The sequence below is a fragment of the Aulonocara stuartgranti genome (genome assembly GCF_965226115.1).
Source record: "Aulonocara stuartgranti genome assembly, chromosome: 11".
NCBI classification, from domain to species: domain Eukaryota; kingdom Metazoa; phylum Chordata; class Actinopteri; order Cichliformes; family Cichlidae; genus Aulonocara; species Aulonocara stuartgranti.
Window position 1 is genome coordinate 22,460,376 of NC_138947.1, and position 19,282 is coordinate 22,479,657.

General features: G+C 40.4%; 1 protein-coding gene across 1 annotated transcript in view; it reads left to right on the forward strand.

Moving 5' to 3' along the window:
- The first annotated feature begins 939 nt into the window (after nucleotides 1-939).
- Nucleotides 940-19,282, forward strand: part of deptor (DEP domain containing MTOR-interacting protein) — a 35,297-nt gene continuing 16,954 nt past the window's right edge. The window contains exons 1-5 of the mRNA XM_082552271.1: nucleotides 940-1,405; nucleotides 1,573-1,665; nucleotides 5,936-6,114; nucleotides 8,836-8,959; nucleotides 18,683-18,861. Of these exons, the coding sequence (XP_082408397.1) occupies nucleotides 1,392-1,405; nucleotides 1,573-1,665; nucleotides 5,936-6,114; nucleotides 8,836-8,959; nucleotides 18,683-18,861 (589 nt within the window). The 5' untranslated portion in view covers nucleotides 940-1,391. The remainder of the gene's footprint in view (nucleotides 1,406-1,572; nucleotides 1,666-5,935; nucleotides 6,115-8,835; nucleotides 8,960-18,682; nucleotides 18,862-19,282) is intronic.

Here is a 19,282-nt window from a genome sequence, read left to right on the forward strand (position 1 = left end):
GTGGGATGCTTGTGACACAGAACAGGACGCAGCCAACATCCAAAGAAAATATCGGCGTAACTTCTTAGACAGGTACTAAATCTGTTTTTTGGTTTGTTTGTTTGTTTTTTGTTTATATACTCTATCCAGAAAATCAGTGGACCTGTTTCCAATTTTCCAAACAAAATATAGAGAAATGAAGGAGTGGCTGTACATAAATGTACAGTAACACAGAATACTTTGTTTTTGAGTTGGAACTAATCTTCCAGTTCCTCGACAAGTTTCGACATATGTTGTTATTTTATACATTGAGCAACACATGTAAGGCAGTGTGCATGTCCACAGGAATTTGTGTGCTGCTGCTGCGTAGGTTGAGCTACACCCTGCTCACATGTCATAGGAGGATGTTTTGGTAGCTTATGATTGGATTCCTGTTGCCTGTGAGAGTTTGTCCTGAGGCCTTTTTAGCTACAAGTAGGCTACACTGACACACTTTATTTGAATAGAAATTGCAGTTGGCATTCTTTGTCTGCACTGAATTGCTTTATAGGATGTTACATAATCTCCTTCTGTGTCTTTCCCCCCTCTTTTGTACACTATAGCATATACATTTAACAGGTAAAGGAGGTGGAGACGTCCCATTTTGTGGAATAAATACAAACAAATCTTATTATTAAGCTCCAAATTGTTACTAATTTAGTTTGTGTAAATCACAGGTGTTACAGTTGCTTTTACAGTTGTAAATGACAGAATGCCTTTTTTTCCTCTAGAAAATACACGAACACGTGCAAAGAAGAAAGGTGTACAACCCGAATTTGTAGCTAAAATTACCCCCTCATGTCCCACCTATCCTACCTCATTCTTTCCAGAAGCGAGCGCACGCACACCTGCACACGCTCACACACACATACATCTCTGCAATCCCGCCCCTTCGGTGAACTCCCCCAGTGACGTCAGCAGAGTCCTCCCAATGCGGGGGCTTTGTGGATGGGCTCCGGCTGCTCCGTGCAGAAAACGTGCAGTCAGCTCGTGTGGTTGGTCGCACGCGGGGACAAACAAACCGAGCACCGCACGGAGGGAGAGAAAGAGAGAGAGAGAGAGAGAGAGAGAGCTGCTGTCACTAGCGCTGAATTCAAAGATTAAACGCAGGGGTTCAAGGAGACTACGAGGAGGAGGGGGCATGCATGCATGCACTGATCTGTAAGAGTAGATTTTCTTGTTTGGGTTTTTTTTTCCAATCCAGGGAACTGAAAGTGGAGAACTGCTGATGAAGCTGCAGGCGCACTGAGGCGCTGCCTGGATTGTTTTTGCGTCTCACTCCCGGCATTGTTGCTCGTGTTTCCCGGGATGGAATAATTCCTTTCTTCGCTTTCATCCAAGGAATACCTGCGAGCCTACCCTCACCGCTCTCCATGGTGCTTGAAGGGTAAGCAGAAACCGAGGTGTCAGTGCATTGTTTGTCATCAGCGCACGGATCTTCTCCACGCCTTTGTCCAATCCGGTGATTCTTTATGCGTTTGTCACCTAAAAAGCAGTGATGCACATTTGGATGCATAGAAACACAACCCCCCCGCCCTTTGCTTCTTGTTTCAGTAGAGAGATGGACGGCATCGGGAACACCATGCAGAAGAAGGCTGCCGAGCTGGAGCGTCTGGCCGAGGTGCTTGTCACCGGGGAACAGCTCAGGTATGTCGGTCGGTTCAGCTCCAAGTTCTCGTAGAATTCACAGGGTGTAGCGTCCTACCTTGTTTTTGGCAAAGTTTGTGGTACCTTTCGTGTGATTTGACAGCTTTAATAGCAAGGAATTCCTAGCAGTTTTTAAGTTACTATGCATGCTCATGTCAGCATGTTTTGGGTACATGTAAAAGGCCATGACAGTAAATAAGGGAAGCGGGTTTTGGGAGATATTTGACAGCAGGTTAATAACCATGCAATCACGTGGCTCCCTCTCCATGCAAACGGGTACAGCAGCCTGTTTTTGTTTTGTTTTTTTGCCCCACTGCACCATGCACAACCAAACAAAGACATGCATAACCTTCCTCGTGCACGCTGTTGCTCCTCATCTCCACTATGTAACGCATTTTCACGTTACTATATCACTTTAATGTCCAGAATCTGCAGGATCCTGCTTTGCAGCATTCATTTCTGGTGCTCCATCTATACAGTGCCCTTTGAGCCCCGCAGAGAATGATGAACTTACTAACCCGGTGTCATTATCAAGCCCTGCCCATTCATCCTATCAGGGATTTGTACCAACACTGCTAGCAGTGTTGTTGACATGCTGTACCCTTTGACCCACTGTACTGTAAAAAAGAAAAAAGAAAAAAAGACTACATAACCAGCAGTTCATTCACTACTTCATACCCCCAGCAATGAATAGAGGCCCAGTTGGTAAAGCATGGCATCAATGCCTGGAATTTCAGCCCCCAACTGAACTATATGGAAATATGTGGCTAAAGTATGTTTTTGTGGTTGTGTTTTGAAGTATGTTGCTTTCCAAAAAACCACAAGCAGTATCACTTCAGTCTTCCTAAAGAGATTAACAGTTTGCTTGCAACAGTTTTCCCTGTTTATCATTATATGCTCACCATGTGTGTGTGTGTCAGTGTCCTTGGCACTGCTGCACACTGAGATTGCCAGCTGGCATTGTGGTCAGTGTCAGTGAACGAAAGGTTGGTTGTGGAGGCTGTTCCAGGGTCTCCTGAGATGCCGCTGTTCTGGGGGAAAGGACTCAAGGTTGTGGCTTGTAAGACTTGCTCTCTGGCCTAAATCTTAATTCCTGACAGTTTCAAAGATGTCTTTTTGTCACTGCCTTGCTTCACGCTTGAACAGTTCAACTGTTTGATGGATTGCAAAAAAAATTGAATATAATAAAATAAAATGAATTTGGTACACATATAGATTTTGGTGCCACATCAAGCTTGATGGCTGCTTTTTGGATGGACAAACACTGAGGAATAAATTTAATTTTATCTGTTGCCATCGCCAGGTCAGCGTTTCCCATACTATGGATAGTGCATGAATAGAAACCAAAACTGTTCTTGGCTGCTTTTTTGTATGTATGTATGCATATAAAAAATGACCTTCAGTGAATATAGTAAACATTATTTATGCTTGCAATCAGCATGTTAAATTGCCTTTGTGAGCATTTAGGAATGCTGACGTTAACATTTAGATTAATGCGGTGCAGTGGGTAAGTGCAGTCTCCTTCAGTGGCTAGTGTGGCTATAGAAAGTCGGAAAAATTGTGTCAGGCACTGTCCTTTATTTCTAACACTCAGCGAAATGAAAACATAGTCACTGTTTCAACCCGGTTTCATTACCTCACTGTTAAATCTTGTGGCCACCGTATAGTTATAGTACAGGGCAGCCAAAAATCACGAATCAGTGCTGTGCAAAGGTCTCGGGCCATCCCTGATTTCTCTATATGTTCTCTATTTTCTTATTTCTTAAGGACATGACTTTAAGAGACTTTTCATCTGTTCTGGATAGTTTGGGGTGGTTTTTTAGGATCACCACTTGCCCAGTTTTCCACACCATGCTGCAAAGTCTTCAGCTAATAACACCTTGTTGGTGCACAAGCACAATTTTATCTTTGGCATTTTTCATATATTTAACTAAAGAAATGCAAGAAAAACTGGCTGGTAATACACAGTGCCTAAAATACAATTAAAATTCATTCTTGGCTAAGTTTTCTCTTATGTACAGTATTTGTTTTACACTCGAATGACTCAAAGGTCAGTGTTAAGTAGCTTCACAGACAAAAAAAAATTCCTCCGATACAAGGACTAAAGTGAAAATGAGGGTAACAAAGCAACCAATGTCAAAAGAAAAATTTTGAAAGACCTTCAGAAAGCCTGGAGAACTATTGCTCAAGACCAATTAAAAAAATACAATTAGGTCTGGCTCCTTGGAAGCAAAATATAAGGAGATAAGGGATGCCAAAACCTTTGGACAGCACTGTAGCTTGTGAATATTTGTAATTTGTTTTGTTTCATATTATTAATGAGAGTTTTCTGATTAAACATGACCCATGGTCCTTCTCGGTTTCCCTTCGCTGCATCCTATTTAAAAAAAAATAAATCCTGGAAACACTCTTACACACGGGACAGTTTAATGTCTGACTTTCTCCTTTTGTGTTTGGCTGCAATTCCTTTGTTTTTTTAGCTTTGTCCTGGAGTGTTTGCTCATACCAAACGCAATGAGAGATTTAAAAACGTTACATTCCCTTTCAGTCTGAGAACCGCAGCATTCATAAGTATAAGATTACACTTTGCTGATGAGAGCAAGCAGTGCCCACACATTTGTTAGCTCACTTTATCATGAGTCAAGCTCATGGAACATGAATGACACAGTTTCCGTTACTGATAACAGCAGACTGTTTTAAAATATGTTATCACTTGTTTGTGCTCTATCGTGTTGACTCCTTGTATCACAGAACAGATCTGTTTCAGGCAGATGGCTTAAAAACAGACAGAGAAGCAGCTATATGGAAGAACAGGCACATGCAGCTGTTGTAGTAAGTCTTGTGACCAGTTCATAGCTGTGAATAGATAATGTGTTGCACTGTGGCTGAGTCTGATGGTTATTAAGTGTTCATGAATGCTTCCAGCCTGGGACTCAGCATGCCAGTAGGCAAAGACTCTTTGAGAAAAGCTTCTCCCTGTTACTGTGTGATTCAGCACAAGTTAAAGAAATGAAACGACTTTGCTTTCTGCTTCCTCTCGAGTTGAATTTATGTGAGGATTAGACCGGAGCTAAATACACAGAGAGGATGATGTCAGGATTGCATGGATGCAAAGTCTCCAAGTTTTTCAGAGGAGCTTGTTTGCCCATCGTGAGTCTTGGCAGTAGAGTTGGGTCGGCTTGGACTAATGCTGTCATAGCTAATCCGGCGTGATGCTAGCCAGCTGCATACAGACTCAGCATGAAGTGGAACTAGCTAGCTGGAGGAAGCTTGGCTAAGACTGGTGGACTGTTTCACAATACCTAGGTTCAGCTAGAGGTCACTGTGAAGCCAGCACATGAAGGATCTACACCAGGGGTGCCAAACATAAAGCCCGGGGCCCAGAATGAGCCCAGCAAAGACTTCAATCCAGCCCACTCAATAGCTTTCAAAAATGTGAACAAGTGCATTGATTTTTAACTTTTTAACTGTATTTTCATAGGTTTTACTAATAAGTCTTCCCAGCTACAGAAAAGTTATTAAACAAACAATTAAATGACAGAGAAGTTCTTATTTTTCACTATTTACTATAGAAATGTCCACATTTGCTTTTTTTTATAGTGCGCTCACATTTTAAAAACAAGAAACTTGAAACTTTAGATTTTATGTATGCAGGACAGTGTGGGAATGGGTTACCAAAGCTTATCATGCAGAAAACCGAGATGTACTGTTGAACTAACACTTTGATTTCTTATATCAAGAGATCTCAGGGTTTAAATGTTTATTTAAATGTTTTTACACTGGCATAAGGAGGAGTTTCACTGGTTTGATCTCAAGATCAAAGTGGGCGGTATCTGGCCCATGATGGAAATTAAGTTTGGCTTGAGAGGTTCATCATGTGATCATGCAGTCAACCTTATAAATCCCTGCAGATAGTGTTTGAATACTGTGTTTCATCTCAAACCAAAAATATGCATTTGCTGTGTTTTCATTCCACTTTAAATTTCAATTGTGATACCCTCACATCGATAACCAAATCAGGACATGTAGTCAGCAACAGTGCTTAGCTGTTTGTTTTAGAACAATATGAGCAAAATGAGTGTAAAATGATACACCATGCTGCTCTGGTCTCTCCTCACTGTTATTACAGTCTCTTTATATGTTACAAAATCAATGCACCCTTTCAGGTGCAAAACAAACAACAACAACAACAAAAAACCCAATTTCTGGTGTAATTTCTAAGGACTTGTGCTGAAGTCAGATTTTCTTCCCCTCTGCTACTTGTTTACAGGCTGCGGCTCCATGAGGCGAAGGTGATCAAGGACCGGAGGCACCACCTCCGGACTTACCCGAACTGCTTTGTAGCTAAGGAGCTCATTGATTGGCTGATCGAACACAAGGAAGCTTCAGATCGAGACACGGCCATCAAGATTGTGCAAAAACTTTTAGACCAGAGCATCATTCACCACGGTAGAGCTTTGTTTCTGTGAGAAAGTGTATGCGTGTGAGAGTGGATTTTCCATTTTCTATAACAGCAAGGGTCCCTCTCTCACCCTCTGTTTTCTTCCTGACATTTTCTGGGAACAAGCCGTCCCTCTTAATGGATGATTCTCTGGGTCTCCTGGCCAATTTGGCTCCAGTGGAGCGTCTCATACCTGCTTCACATTTGACCACTGACAGAGGCCTTTTTCCTCTTAAGTTATTACTTAGACAGAGCCAACGTATAGAAACTAGGCTATAGATTAATGACCGAATGTCAAAACCCAGTCTGTGATCCTGTAACGCTTCTATACAGTCTGAAAGAAAACATCAGGACAGCTTTTGTTTCTCTGTGTGCATCTGTGTTTCTTTGCATGAAGACAGCGTTTGCCTGCATTATAGGCTTTGGGTTCTCTCAGTCACTCTCTAACAGCCGCTTCCTGTAGTGGCTCTTTGTCAACAATTGTCCATGTTGTTATTTAGGCATTGTTTGGGGGTTCTCGTTAAAGCAGTTTCTTTTAAATGTCTGCAAATTCTGCAGAAATTTACAGACTTCATGATCGGAACTGGTTTTGATGATCGGGTTCCTTAGTGTCACCGTGTTACTGCAGTATCACAGAAAGGGAAGGAATTCCATTACATTTGCCAAGTACGTTATCTTGGACTCAATGATGAGCTGATTAGAATTCAGAAGTCAAAGGGCCAAGTCACTGTGACCTCATTGGCCATAACTCAGGAATTTATGGGCTGGGTGGTGCTATAGCTAGCTGTGATATACTCGAGGCTAAAATCCATGTCACAGGGGCCTGGATTCAAGTCTGACCCAGACCATTTCCCCTCAAACTCTCCTACTCTCTGTACCATCTTGTCCAATGAAGGTTAACATGCCTAAAAATAAAATACACCAAATACTTATTATGGAAAAATTGGACGCAAATGTTTGAAAAACGTAACTTGAAAATTAAAAAAGGTAAGAGCCACTATGATATTATAATGTATAACTTAGAAAGTTATAAGTGCTGATCATAAGTCACCAAATGATGACGGACATCATTCAGACATGGTCGGCTGCTGAACTGGTAGCAAGAACCTTTGGTCTTCTTTCGGCTGTTCACCTTTTGTGGATCATCTTCCTCCATTTCACACTATTCCTAGCATCCTCTTCTGTCACATCATCTCTCTGCATGACCTCCTTCAATACCTACATGGATCTTCTGTGATCGTCCTCTTTTCTTCATGACTAGCTGTTTCATCGACAACATGTATCATTACGTAAAGCTACTTGAAATACTACCAACATTTATTTAGAGTCTTGAGTAACTTTACCCAGCTGTCTTAGCTAATTATAGGCCAATCACCAACCTTTATTTTGTCTCAGAAGTTCTTTAAAGAGTAGTTGTATGACCTCTGTGGTTGTCCTGCTTAACCTCATTGCAGTGTACTACACTTATGACCACAATAATTTATTACAGTGACTAGAGCATGCCACAAGTATTACAAGGTATTGTGCTGCAGTTTGAATCATAAGATAAGATAAGATAAGCGTTATTAGTGCCACATGTGGGAAATCTTTTGGTCACGGCAGTAAGTTAAGAAAAACACAATAGGATAGGGTAAGATAAAATAGAATAGATACTATACAGCAATATGTAATAGACTCCAATTTGTTAATGTAAATGGAGCTTCACACACTAAGGTTAATAATGGAGGTTAATAATAACAATGGAGTTCCACAGGGTTTTGTGCTAGGACCAATTCATTTGACATTATACATGCTACATGTATACGTGCTACATGTATGCATTTTACATGTCACCGTTTGTAATGGCAGCCTGTGTGGAGGGAGGAAGAGGACCCAAATGCAGACACTTGGAATGAAACTATAATTAAACAAAAAGCGAGCCATTTGTTTGTGGCTGGGAAAAGGTACTAAACAAAAGGTAGATGCACACTTAGGCAAAGGTTCAGGTGACAGACAACAAAACCTTGAACATGATAAAAACATGAACATGAAAAAACCTGAAAACATGACAAGAACTCAACAGGCAAACTGACACTGAACAAAGGATGATAAAGGACTTAAATACACAGAAGGGTAATGAGGGAAGCGGAAACACATGGAGAACATAGCTGACACATGAACATGACGCCACAGGGGAAGCAAAACTAACTATTATACGCAAGGAGAGGAACATGGGAACAGATAAGAGGAACGAGGCACAGACATAACTAAAATCATACATAGAGGAGGAGAGACTTACACAGGAAACAGAGCATGGAAAAAACTTTAGCTAAACGAAACCTAATTAAGGCATACTAATAATAACACCAGGACTTACCATTACTCTAATACATCATAAGAAATCAGACATACAAAATAAGCTCAAAATGCTGGGTCACAGACCCACCGCCATGACATAGACAGTATTACTGGAAGGCAGAGCATTCATTTTTATTACTACTCCTCCATCCACGATCCCTCCTTTGTACATTTCCAGGCTATCTGAATCTTGGCCGTTTGTCTCCAAACTGCTCAGCCTGAGATATCCCTCTGACATACTCATTTCTGTCTGCCAAAAATGAAGTTTAAGCTAGTAACTGAGTTTGGACAGACAAATATGTAAACCACATCTCGGCTGGTTGGGAGAGTAAACAAAAATGTGGCAGTGTTTTTGCAGATTAGCCCTTTAATCTAACTTTCTTTGCATTCAGTGTGTGACGAGCACCGGGACTTCAAAGACATGAAGCTGTTTTACCGCTTCCGGAAGGATGACGGCACATTCCCGCTGGATAATGAAGCCAAGGTGTTTATGAGGGGCCAGAGGATCTATGAAAAGTATGAACAAATAAACTTTTCTGTTTTACCTTTTTTAAAATGTAGCATTAAGGATACTGTGTTGCATTTGCTTTCACACCAAGTGCTAGATTAGAAGAAGGTTCTTATATCTGCATAAAGACCAGGAAGTCTCTGTGTAAAGGTGAGAAGATATGCTCTCAGTAATTAGCTTCCCAGTTGTGAAGTTTTTCTGTAGCCAGCAGAACCTGAGTGAGCTGATCAGTGAACTTCAGGGATGATTTTCTAGATTCTTGATTGAGCAAATTTTGCCATTTACCCTTTCCCAGTGTTAGAGTCAGATTTACTAAACAGGACAAAATAGCATTTAATGTGTGCCATCCCTAAACAGTGCTCATGGGTGTGGTTGGTTTTACTGGTAAGTCACCAAAGTTGCACTGTTTGCTAAACACAGATGCAGTTAAATTCATATTTAAAAACAAAAGATGATTTTTTTTCCATTAATACATATTGTCACTATCAGCAGCAAATTGCATGCCACAAACGTTAGTAAATCAGTTTACATACTTGATTTAAATATTGCCCTCCCTATATTTTGGCATTGAGAAACCATTCCCAACGATTACATGTAATTTTTCACTGTGCTCTTTTTGTAAATACAGACAATACTGTGTTTGGTGCATACGTTAGTAAATCTGGCCCTTAACACTAAGCAAATGGACTTCTGGGTCAAGCTTTAGTTATAAAACAAGCTCAAGAGTAGCATCAATTTCCCGATTTGACTCCTAGGTAGATGAAAAATTTCCCAGAATGTTAAACCTCTGGTGCATAATGTTAAGCATACCGCAAATGAATTCTCTGATCAACATGATGATTATCTCTGTGGCTCATTTTAGGCACAGCAGCTCAAACTAGCTGCTTGTCAAACCTGTTTGTGAAGAGAAGCTGTTCAGAAGAAAGCTGATTTACAGGGAGGGTCATGGGAAGCAAAATTACTTGTTTTTTTTCCTCCCAGAAACTGTGGGACTGCACCGAGGCTCAGAACAAGATAAATTAGGAATATTTTGTGCTGTACATCATGCAAAGCCTCTAGTCTGGGCTTGGAAATGAACCTAGTAGGTCATCTTTAAAGGCCGCAGCTGTGAAAGCATTTGATAGCATGAATGGTGAACTGTGACTTTATGTTGATATGTGGTTTCAGTTTTTGGAGCTTCATGGCTACTTGGAAAGCTGTGCCACATTCCATCCACACATTTCCGGTTGTCCTCTGTATCTCTTTGTTAGTCTATGTCATTCTGCACAGCATGCTGATTGAGTGCATCTGACATACCACCCCCATTAATTAGAAAATTTGTCCTGCTGCTGAATTCGATTCAGTTAGATTAGAGGACACTGCATTGAGCATGCCTGTTTTTTGTGATAAAAGCCTGCAAAGTTAGGAAAATTAGAGGATATAGAGATGAGTCATAGCTTTATTTAGAGGAGCGCTTGGGTTTAAAGGGGGGATGCCACAAATAGCATGATCAGCTCTGTAACCGTGTTGTTTTTCCAGTAAATAGGAGACTAACAATTTATAAATATAAAAAAACCACCAAACTCTTCCTTTCTGCCTCTCGCGTGTGTATGTGGCATTATTTTTTTGGACTTGTGCACTGTACCGTAGTCTTCCTGTGCCGCTTTTAATTTGTACACAGTGGCACACTGTTATTAACAGAGACCTATTTCTTATGTGTTCCTGAGACAGCACACACAAACACAGTTATTGCATAAGAGAAAGAAATATTCCAAGGGGAGACATCTGTCGTTTCCTCAAAGCTATGTGTTTATGTAATCACCGCGGTGCAGTCCAGGACACACACACACACACACACACACACACACACACACACACACACACACACACTTATCCTAGTGGTTGAATTGCTTCGCTGCTGCACTTATGACAAAAAAAATCTCTGTGTCTCTTGTGCTTGAGTGCAAAGTGCACTCATGTCCCACTGAGGGAAGGTTGTTGTCCCTACGCTTCCTGTTTTCATAACAATCTATGATTTAGTTCCTGGTAATCACTTCACTTGTAAACACTACACAACTGAAATGAATGAGACTTAAGATACACAAGAACCAACGACCACAGCAGAAGTTATCAAGCTGTCAGGAATGTGGTTTTATTATAAGGCTTCTATACACCACATCGTACCATATAATACTTTGATTCGTTTATTAAAAAAATTCTTGACTCATCTCTAAAGTGCCCAGGATGTTTCATCCTTATGGCCTCAGGGTTAGGCTCCCACAAGTTTGATAAGTGGATATAAAAATGGTTGAAACATCCTTATTTCTAGATGAACAATATTTTCTATAGACATTCGTGGTTGCCAGAGGATGCATGAGGCATTTTTAGTACAAGAATTATCTGTTCATTCATTTCAGTTATAGTTTGCCAGGCTAGCACAGTAAAATAAGATGGAAGACATTCTAGCATAAATCTTTTTTTTCAGTGAAGACACCTGTCGTGGGATGGAGTTAGAAGAGGACCCGAATTCAGACTCAGAGCAGAATTAACTCAATTTGGTATTTATTTTAGTTGTGACAGTAAGTCCATAATACTGTAGGAAATACAAGTGCAGGTGAAGAGAATCTAACCAATGGGACAAGAGGAAGCAAAACTAAACACAATACACATGAGACTAGAGAAGAGACAAGAAAGCAAAACACTAACTGAAACCCAAACCCCAGACTGAAGAGAAACGTCCAGAATAAACAAACTAAGAGCCCAAAGGAGCATCAAGTAATAAAGAATTTAGTGCAAAACCCAAAGTGTTCGGTCAAAACTCCAGGATCATGACAACATTTCACAGAAGAAAAAGAAGGCTTTACTAACAGAATACTACACAAAAGTCTTGAGCCACACTTTAATCCCTTATATGCTGCTTTAATTTTTTTCACTCATTTTCAGTGCAGTCCTTGTCTCTGACTATTTTCTTAGTAATGGTTTTTGTCTGTTAAACCACAAAACGCTGAGCTACGAATCATGCAAGCATAAAACTACCACCTAACTCAAGGGATGAACCAGTGTGTCTACACATACCCGAAAACTTAACAAAGGGCTAATTTTACATGGTATTTTTCCTCCTATTTCTATAAAAATGCCAACGAGAACGCAGTTTGGCAGATAAAAAATAGTGTTTTTATTCCAACAATTTGCTCTGTCATGGTTTGGGTTGCATTTCAGCCGGTGATGTTGAAGATCTTGGCAAAACCAATGGAATGATAAACTCAGAAAGGTGCCGTCAGATTGTGTTCCACCATGCAATACAAACTGGAAAGTGTCTAAATTTGCAAAAGCGTCATATTTCAGCATGACAATGATCCCAAACACCAATGCCAATACAGTAAAAGCATACCTGGATAGATAAAAAGACAATGAAACACCATGAGACATCCATAGGCCTCCTCAGTGCCCAGACCTCAACATTATTGAAGCAGTGTGGGATCATCTTAATAGAGAACAGAACAAAAGGCAGCCAACATCTAGAAATCACTGCACCTATTTCTAATTTTTCCAGCAACATATATAAAAATGGTTTGGCTCAAGACTTTTGCACAGTTCTGTACATTAAAATAGCTTTGTGTTTTTTCCTTCAGCCAGTTTCACGTCTATTTTTTCTTCTACTGGAAAATAAACAGTTCTTGTCACACGTTAATTGATCTGTGATACCATCAACTGTCAAAACAACATAAACAACATACTGCAAACAAACCACAAGAAGTTATTTTGACAGAAGTTCCTAAGCGACAGAGGGGACACTTTAAAACGTTGTTTATCATGTAGCTGTTTGTGCGTGTGTGCATTTGCACTCTTGTTGATTATGCCCGAATTTCTACAGAATTTAACCTCTTCCACCTTAGAGACCCCTGTTCAGGGTCAAAGTACCATCCAGAGTTGTAGCTGAAATGTTTAGGTTCAAAAACATCAGTGTTAGTGACTCGTTGTTTGACAAAAACTGTTTATTCTGTCATGTGTAATTTTGATTAATTACAGTAAAATATTTTATGATGAGTGTCTCATCTGAAGCACCCAAACTGCACAGTTTTGGAGCCCAGAGTTTCAGAGGATAATCATGCTCATGTAGATCTCTGATATAATAAATTACCTTTGAGTAGCTGAATTCAAGTGGCTCAGGTGGTAGAGCAGGCTGCCCACTGTTTTCAGGGTTGGCGGTTTAATCTCGAGCTGCCTTTGGCAACAGGTCAAATATATATAGAATGCACCTACATGCTTAATTTGAGCCTTTTTGAGATTAGCCTAACACTGCTCTATCCTCACATACATTCACACCTGCAGTAGTTTCTGGTAGCCTCACTGGAGCACCTGTGAGTTATGTTCTTTGGTGACGGATGGTGGGTTTTCTACCCATTGGTGCACACACAACAGCTGTTTGGTGTCATAGGGGGCTGGAGCCTATTCAGGCTGTCAAAGGGTGAAAGACAGGGTACACTCTGGGCAGGATAAAGGTCTGTCGAGCTAACGCAGAGAGACGCAGTTTTGAATGTGGAAACCCTAACCTAATGCATGTCTTTGAACTGTGGAAGGACGCTGTGCCAACATGAAAATTTTACAGAAATTATTTCATTTGCACAGCTTTGATGCAGATCACCTTAGCCAGCATTTGAGATTTAATCTAGGTACATTACAAGATGTAAGATACAATCTCTTGTCTGTGCGCTGCTGTTGTCATTCCCCACGTTCATGCAGGAGTTTTTTCATGTTTTTTCATCAACGTTTGCCACATCAGTGCGTACAGACAACGAGATAAGGGCAGGCAGGGATGTTTGTTGATTTCACAGGACTTGTCAAGTCTATAAAACACACCAGTTTCAAAAGCAGAGACTGCTTTTCATTCCCAAGGCCGCCCTTCAGTCTGAGCCTGGTCAGCCTCAAGGAACCACAGCGCTCACTCAGTGTACTGGTGGTTTTACATGTTTTCTACTTCAGCTGCAAATTGTATATACTTTCCGTTATTGGTGACCATTTTTCCGCATTCCAGACATCCATCATGCTTAACCTATATTTTGTTTTTTTCCCTGTCAGAGACACACAACCTTTAATTCCTTAACATAACAAGTTATAGCTGTGAGTGTGGTCACTGCTTTATGTTTGCGAGGAGATGTGACATTTCCAGTGGTGGAAAATCTTGTTTTGTTTCAGTAGGAAGTCGTAATAATAAGTGATTAAAAGAGGAAGATTCATCAAAAAAGGAATCAAACTTTTTAGGATGGAGGCAAAAAAAAAGATTGGAGTACAGCATTGCAAAAGTGAACTTATGTCATAGTAAAGGTGTTAAACTAATCCTTCATTTAAGAGCCTGAGATTAGGACTGTAGAAGTAAAGGTTATTTGATATGACAAGGTTTTTTTTGGCACTGCAGGGTGTCATTCACATAATGTGTTTGCTACACAGTCTGTGTAAAGGAAGTGCATGCATTTAGTTTATTAAGCTGTAAGTAGCCATAACTGCATAAACTCCACAAGGTCCACTTGTGTGAGCATGCCCAGTGGAGAAAAGTGCATCCGCCCCATTCAGCCCTTGCACGCTAATACATAAAAGAGAGAAGTTGATCAGCAACTTATAGCAGGTGAGCCAATCATTCCACCTGGCACTGCTCCCTGAATTAATCTGCCCCACCTGGTATCCTGCAGCTCAGCCAAAAACCACCCCTCACTGCTGCAATCCCATTCATATTCTGTGATAGCGTGACTCATGATAAGATGGCAGGTGGGTAAAGTAAGTAAAATAATTCATAGCACCTTTCAAGATAAGGATCACAAAGTGCTTCATAAAAAGAGGAAATAAAAAAACCCCAAAACTAATAATAAACTACAGCAATATCCACTAGTTAAAAGCAAGTCTATACAAATTAAGTCTTGAGCTGCTCTTTGAAAGTTGAGTCCACAGATCTCAGTGGAAGAGCATTCATAGTTTAGAAGTTGCAACCTCGAATGCACAGTCTCTTTTAGTTTTCAGTCTGTAACAAGGAACCACCAACAGGTTTTGGTCAGAAGACCTCAGGGACCTGCACCTTATATTTGGGAGAAAGAGTTTGGTAATGTAAGCAGGCATTTGACCATCCAAAGCTCTGAACGTGATCACCTAAATCTCAAACTGGTTTCAAATGAGACAACTTAGAGGACCTACTAAGTACCCTCACAGCCACATTTTGGACCATCTGTAGGTGATTCAAAGATGACTTACTGAGGCCAGTGTACTAAAATAGTCCAATTGTGAGGAAACAGAGCCATGAATAATCATTTCTAATTCTGATTTAGACACCATTCGACTGAGGCAGTCACACACAAGGCTATTAATGTTTATCAAAATGAAGAGCCTAGTCAAATGTACATCATCAAATGTTCACCATAGGTTCAGTCATTTTATTCATAAATACACAAGGTTGTTGATCACAATGGGAACAAAGCTGTCAGGAACACAAAAGAGAACCAGTCTTCCCAGTGTAGGTGAAAGACACTTAGCTGTCACCCAGTTATTTATAGCATCAATACAGTCTTGAATGACAGATATTTTTGCAACATTTGTTAGAGAGAAAGAAGTATACAACTGGATATCATCTGCATAACAATTATATGAGACGCAAGATGTGTCTTAAGTGGTTGTAGTGCAAACAGAGCTGCACCTTGGGTTTACACCACATGACAAAGTGGCAGATGAGAACATAAACATGTCAGCAGCAACTGATAAAAATCTGAGGTAAGAAGAAAACCGTTCTAGAGATGATCCAGAGATGCTCACTTAAGACCTTAACCTGCCAATCAAAATACTGTGATCAGTTATGTCAAATGCTGCTGTTAAATCTAAAAGTACAAGAACAAGATATTCTCTCTTTATATTTCTCTTAGAAACCCTAAGAAGAGCTAAACCTTGGACAGGTCATCGGCCCATCATAGGTGCAGACCACCACTCACTCTCTTGTTTGCACCTACAGCCAGTTTAGAAGGCCAGTAATCAGCACGCCTTTGGACTTCAGGATGCCCGTCACACAAAGATACATTCAAACCAGTTAGGTTCTTGTGGGAGACAGAAGTGCAAACCACTTCACCATGCCCATCTTACATAACCATTAGTGTTGCATCCTTTAAAAGCTATTCTTTGGCCATAGAGTCATCACTACCCCACCCATATGAAAGACTAAATTTAAAAGCAGGGAAATGCCAAGTCTCAGTGTTTGTCACTCGGAGTTAGGTAAACTGACTGAACAGACACTCTGAGTTCATATCAGGGTCGTGGCAACTCCTCTTGTTCCACTTAATGCTTCCATGATCCATTTATATGTGTATGCAAAGCGTCATAGTCCTTTCTATTACTTAAGTGGTTACTATTCAAAGTTCAGAGTTCACTTCACTGAGCCTGTCCCTTGGAGGTAGCATAACACGATCTGTTGACTTTACCTGTTAAAATGGATTAAATTGCATTGTGTAAACAGATCTTGTGGAACATTGTGTCCATTTCTTTTAACAGCATGTTATGATGTTTGCTGCTAATGTGAGCCATAGCAGTTTATTCCAGTAAAGCCACCAATCCTTCTAAATTCTGCATCTAAACCAGCCAGTGACCTTAAATGACTAAAGACTTGAGCAACACTGGGCTTGCACTTGTTCTATATTTCACTCAACCCAAAGGTTGAAATTTGAGGATAACACTATGTCCCTGTGAGCAACTCAGTGACGTCATAGTTCTTCTCTTGACTAGTTTCGGTTTTCTGTGGATGTCAGTCAAAGTTTAATGAACCACAGTGAGAGCATGAATGTGCTTTTTTTATAGAGGCGGCTTTTCACATCCTGCAGCTGAGTTGGATTTCATTTAGTTTTCCATTTACTTTCATTTCTTTCATTAGTCTCTCTATTTGTGTTACTTAGCACAGAACCTGTTCTGTCAGGAGAATAATGGTTTTGTCGCTAAAGCTTTCCAATCAAATATTAATTTGTCTCCATCGAGATGTTGAAAGAGTAGGAGGTTTGTCTGTGCCAGGTAAAACTTGCTTACTACATATACTGATTAATGATATACTGTGGATTGCCTATACAAAAAGCGAATAAATAAATGCATGGCAGGAAATGTATTGGCATAGTTGCTCTTCTCTGAGAATTAGATGAGAAGGCCACTCTCCAATGATAGCAATAGAGTGCATAGCCTAGCTTAGAATAAAGGCAAGAAACAGAGACACACTTAATCTGTCAGTATGTTTAAAGCTCATTAACTTACATATTATACCAGTGCCTTTTTGCATTTGGGTTATGTTGCCAATTTCCTGGCTGAGTATAGTTGCACACTTGTCTGTAGAGGTTTGAACAGCTTTTTGGCTTTGGTTAAGCCAAACTAATCTGATGGTTTCTTTGGAAATAGTTAATAGTTACTACACAGACATGGGAGTGACATCTTCTCTTCTAACTCTACAAAAAAAAAGGGAAAAAAAGCCCAGAGGAGCTCTCGTTAATATGTCTGTCATCTCCAGATTCGGGTTTAATCTCATCACTGAATCGCTGATCCGGTAGGGACTTACGGAAACTGTCTCCTCCATAGTTAAATTAATATAGCTTTAAAGATTATCCCATCACTAGTTCTTCTGTCCTGCTTGGATCAAATGTTAAGTTAGTAGCTGATTCTTAGTCTGGAGCCAAATCACCCAAAGCTTTTGGATGCATCTGATGTTGAAATTATTACTTCTTTGAATAAGTTCTTTGAATATTATGATTATTTATACAAATCTCCAAACTGCTGATTCATTCATGCATGATATCTGTGTGTAATACACAGTCCAGGCTGTGATATTAACCGCTCAGTGAATGATTGATAAGCCACTAAAACTGAATGTGGGAATACGTTTTGTGCCAGCAGAACAGGACCAACAGCGTAGAAAATACATCTTTGAGGCTGTATTTCATTTTAAGCATATGTTTTGACATGCAGGTGGCAGAAAGCCCCCTGTAACTTGCACAGCTCTTTGATGGCATTGCTTAAGTGTATAGGCTGGTGAGTGCTTGCGTGTGAGTGACAGGTGTGAATGTGGTTTTGAGAAAGTGGGATAGCGAACGAGTCGACAGTTCTGCTCCTTACAGGCGTGCACATGCCTGTTTTTGTTTGAGTCTGTCACCGGGTGCCACTCAGAACAGACTACAACACCTGTTTAATGCAATCCTTGTTTTGTTTTTTGTGTTTTTGTGGAAACTATATTAAATCTTGTGCCTTTACATTCAACTCAGCTGATTCCAAAAAACAACCCTCCATTTATCAGTGAAGCTTATCCAGAAGGTTTGCCTCAGTGTACTTACTTTGTAATCGTGTAGGTTTGATATATGAGGTTTAAGGAATGGCTTGAATTTATGCACACTGCTCATGTGCTAATCTGGAGACAGCTACAGCACAGGCTTTGTGCATTTTGAAAGTGAAGATTAGAGAGTGAAGGAATGACCAGAGTTGCTGGTTTATAAGGTTTTCTCCACAGGGAACTACCTCTGAAGAAAGTTTACTTTTCACTCAACCAAAGGCTCGTAGCTTCCATAAAACCTTACTTTATTTTCCAACAGCTAGGTGAGACTTTTATGTAAAATCACTGTAACTTTAAATAAATTTGTCGGTGCCAGGTGCACCACGTGCACCAAATGTGCCGTTTCATCTCTGCAGCACCCCACTATCACTCCTTTCCCTCGGTCTCAACTTCATTACTCTGTTCGCTCTAATTTTCTCCATAGATTAATGAACACAGAGAACAACCTACTGCAAACCAGAGAGGAGGAAGGCAAGTCGTTTGAGCGGACGCTGGTAGCCTCAGAGTTCATCGATTGGCTGCTGCAGGAGGGGGAGATGCCAACCAGGGAGGAGGCTGAACAGCTGGGGCGGAGGCTTCTTGAACATGGGATCATCCAGCATGGTGAGGATGGAGTCAAGGGAAGGGCCTTGTTTCCTCCTGTCAGTTATTTGGTTAATCAGTACAATCATTTATCTCCCCGTTGAATTGGTAGTCAGCAAAGGGTTTACCAGTTTACCGTTTTAGTGTCATAGATATGTCTAGATAGAGCCAACCTAAATTACAGTTTCTTTCTAGGCAATACCCATAAGTAGGCCTCAAACCTAACAACAAAAACTAGGTTAATATGGTCTCTAAAGGGTGCCTAAAATATGAAATCTTTATTAGTTTTGCTCCTTAAAACTCATCACTGCCCATTTTGGGCTTCTAGCCATTTTGAATTGACCCACATTATAGTGTCACACTGACTGGGAATGCATTTCACTGCTTATGAGTAGCACTGGTGTCATTTATCCCCCAAAAAGTAATGTTTTACATTACAGTA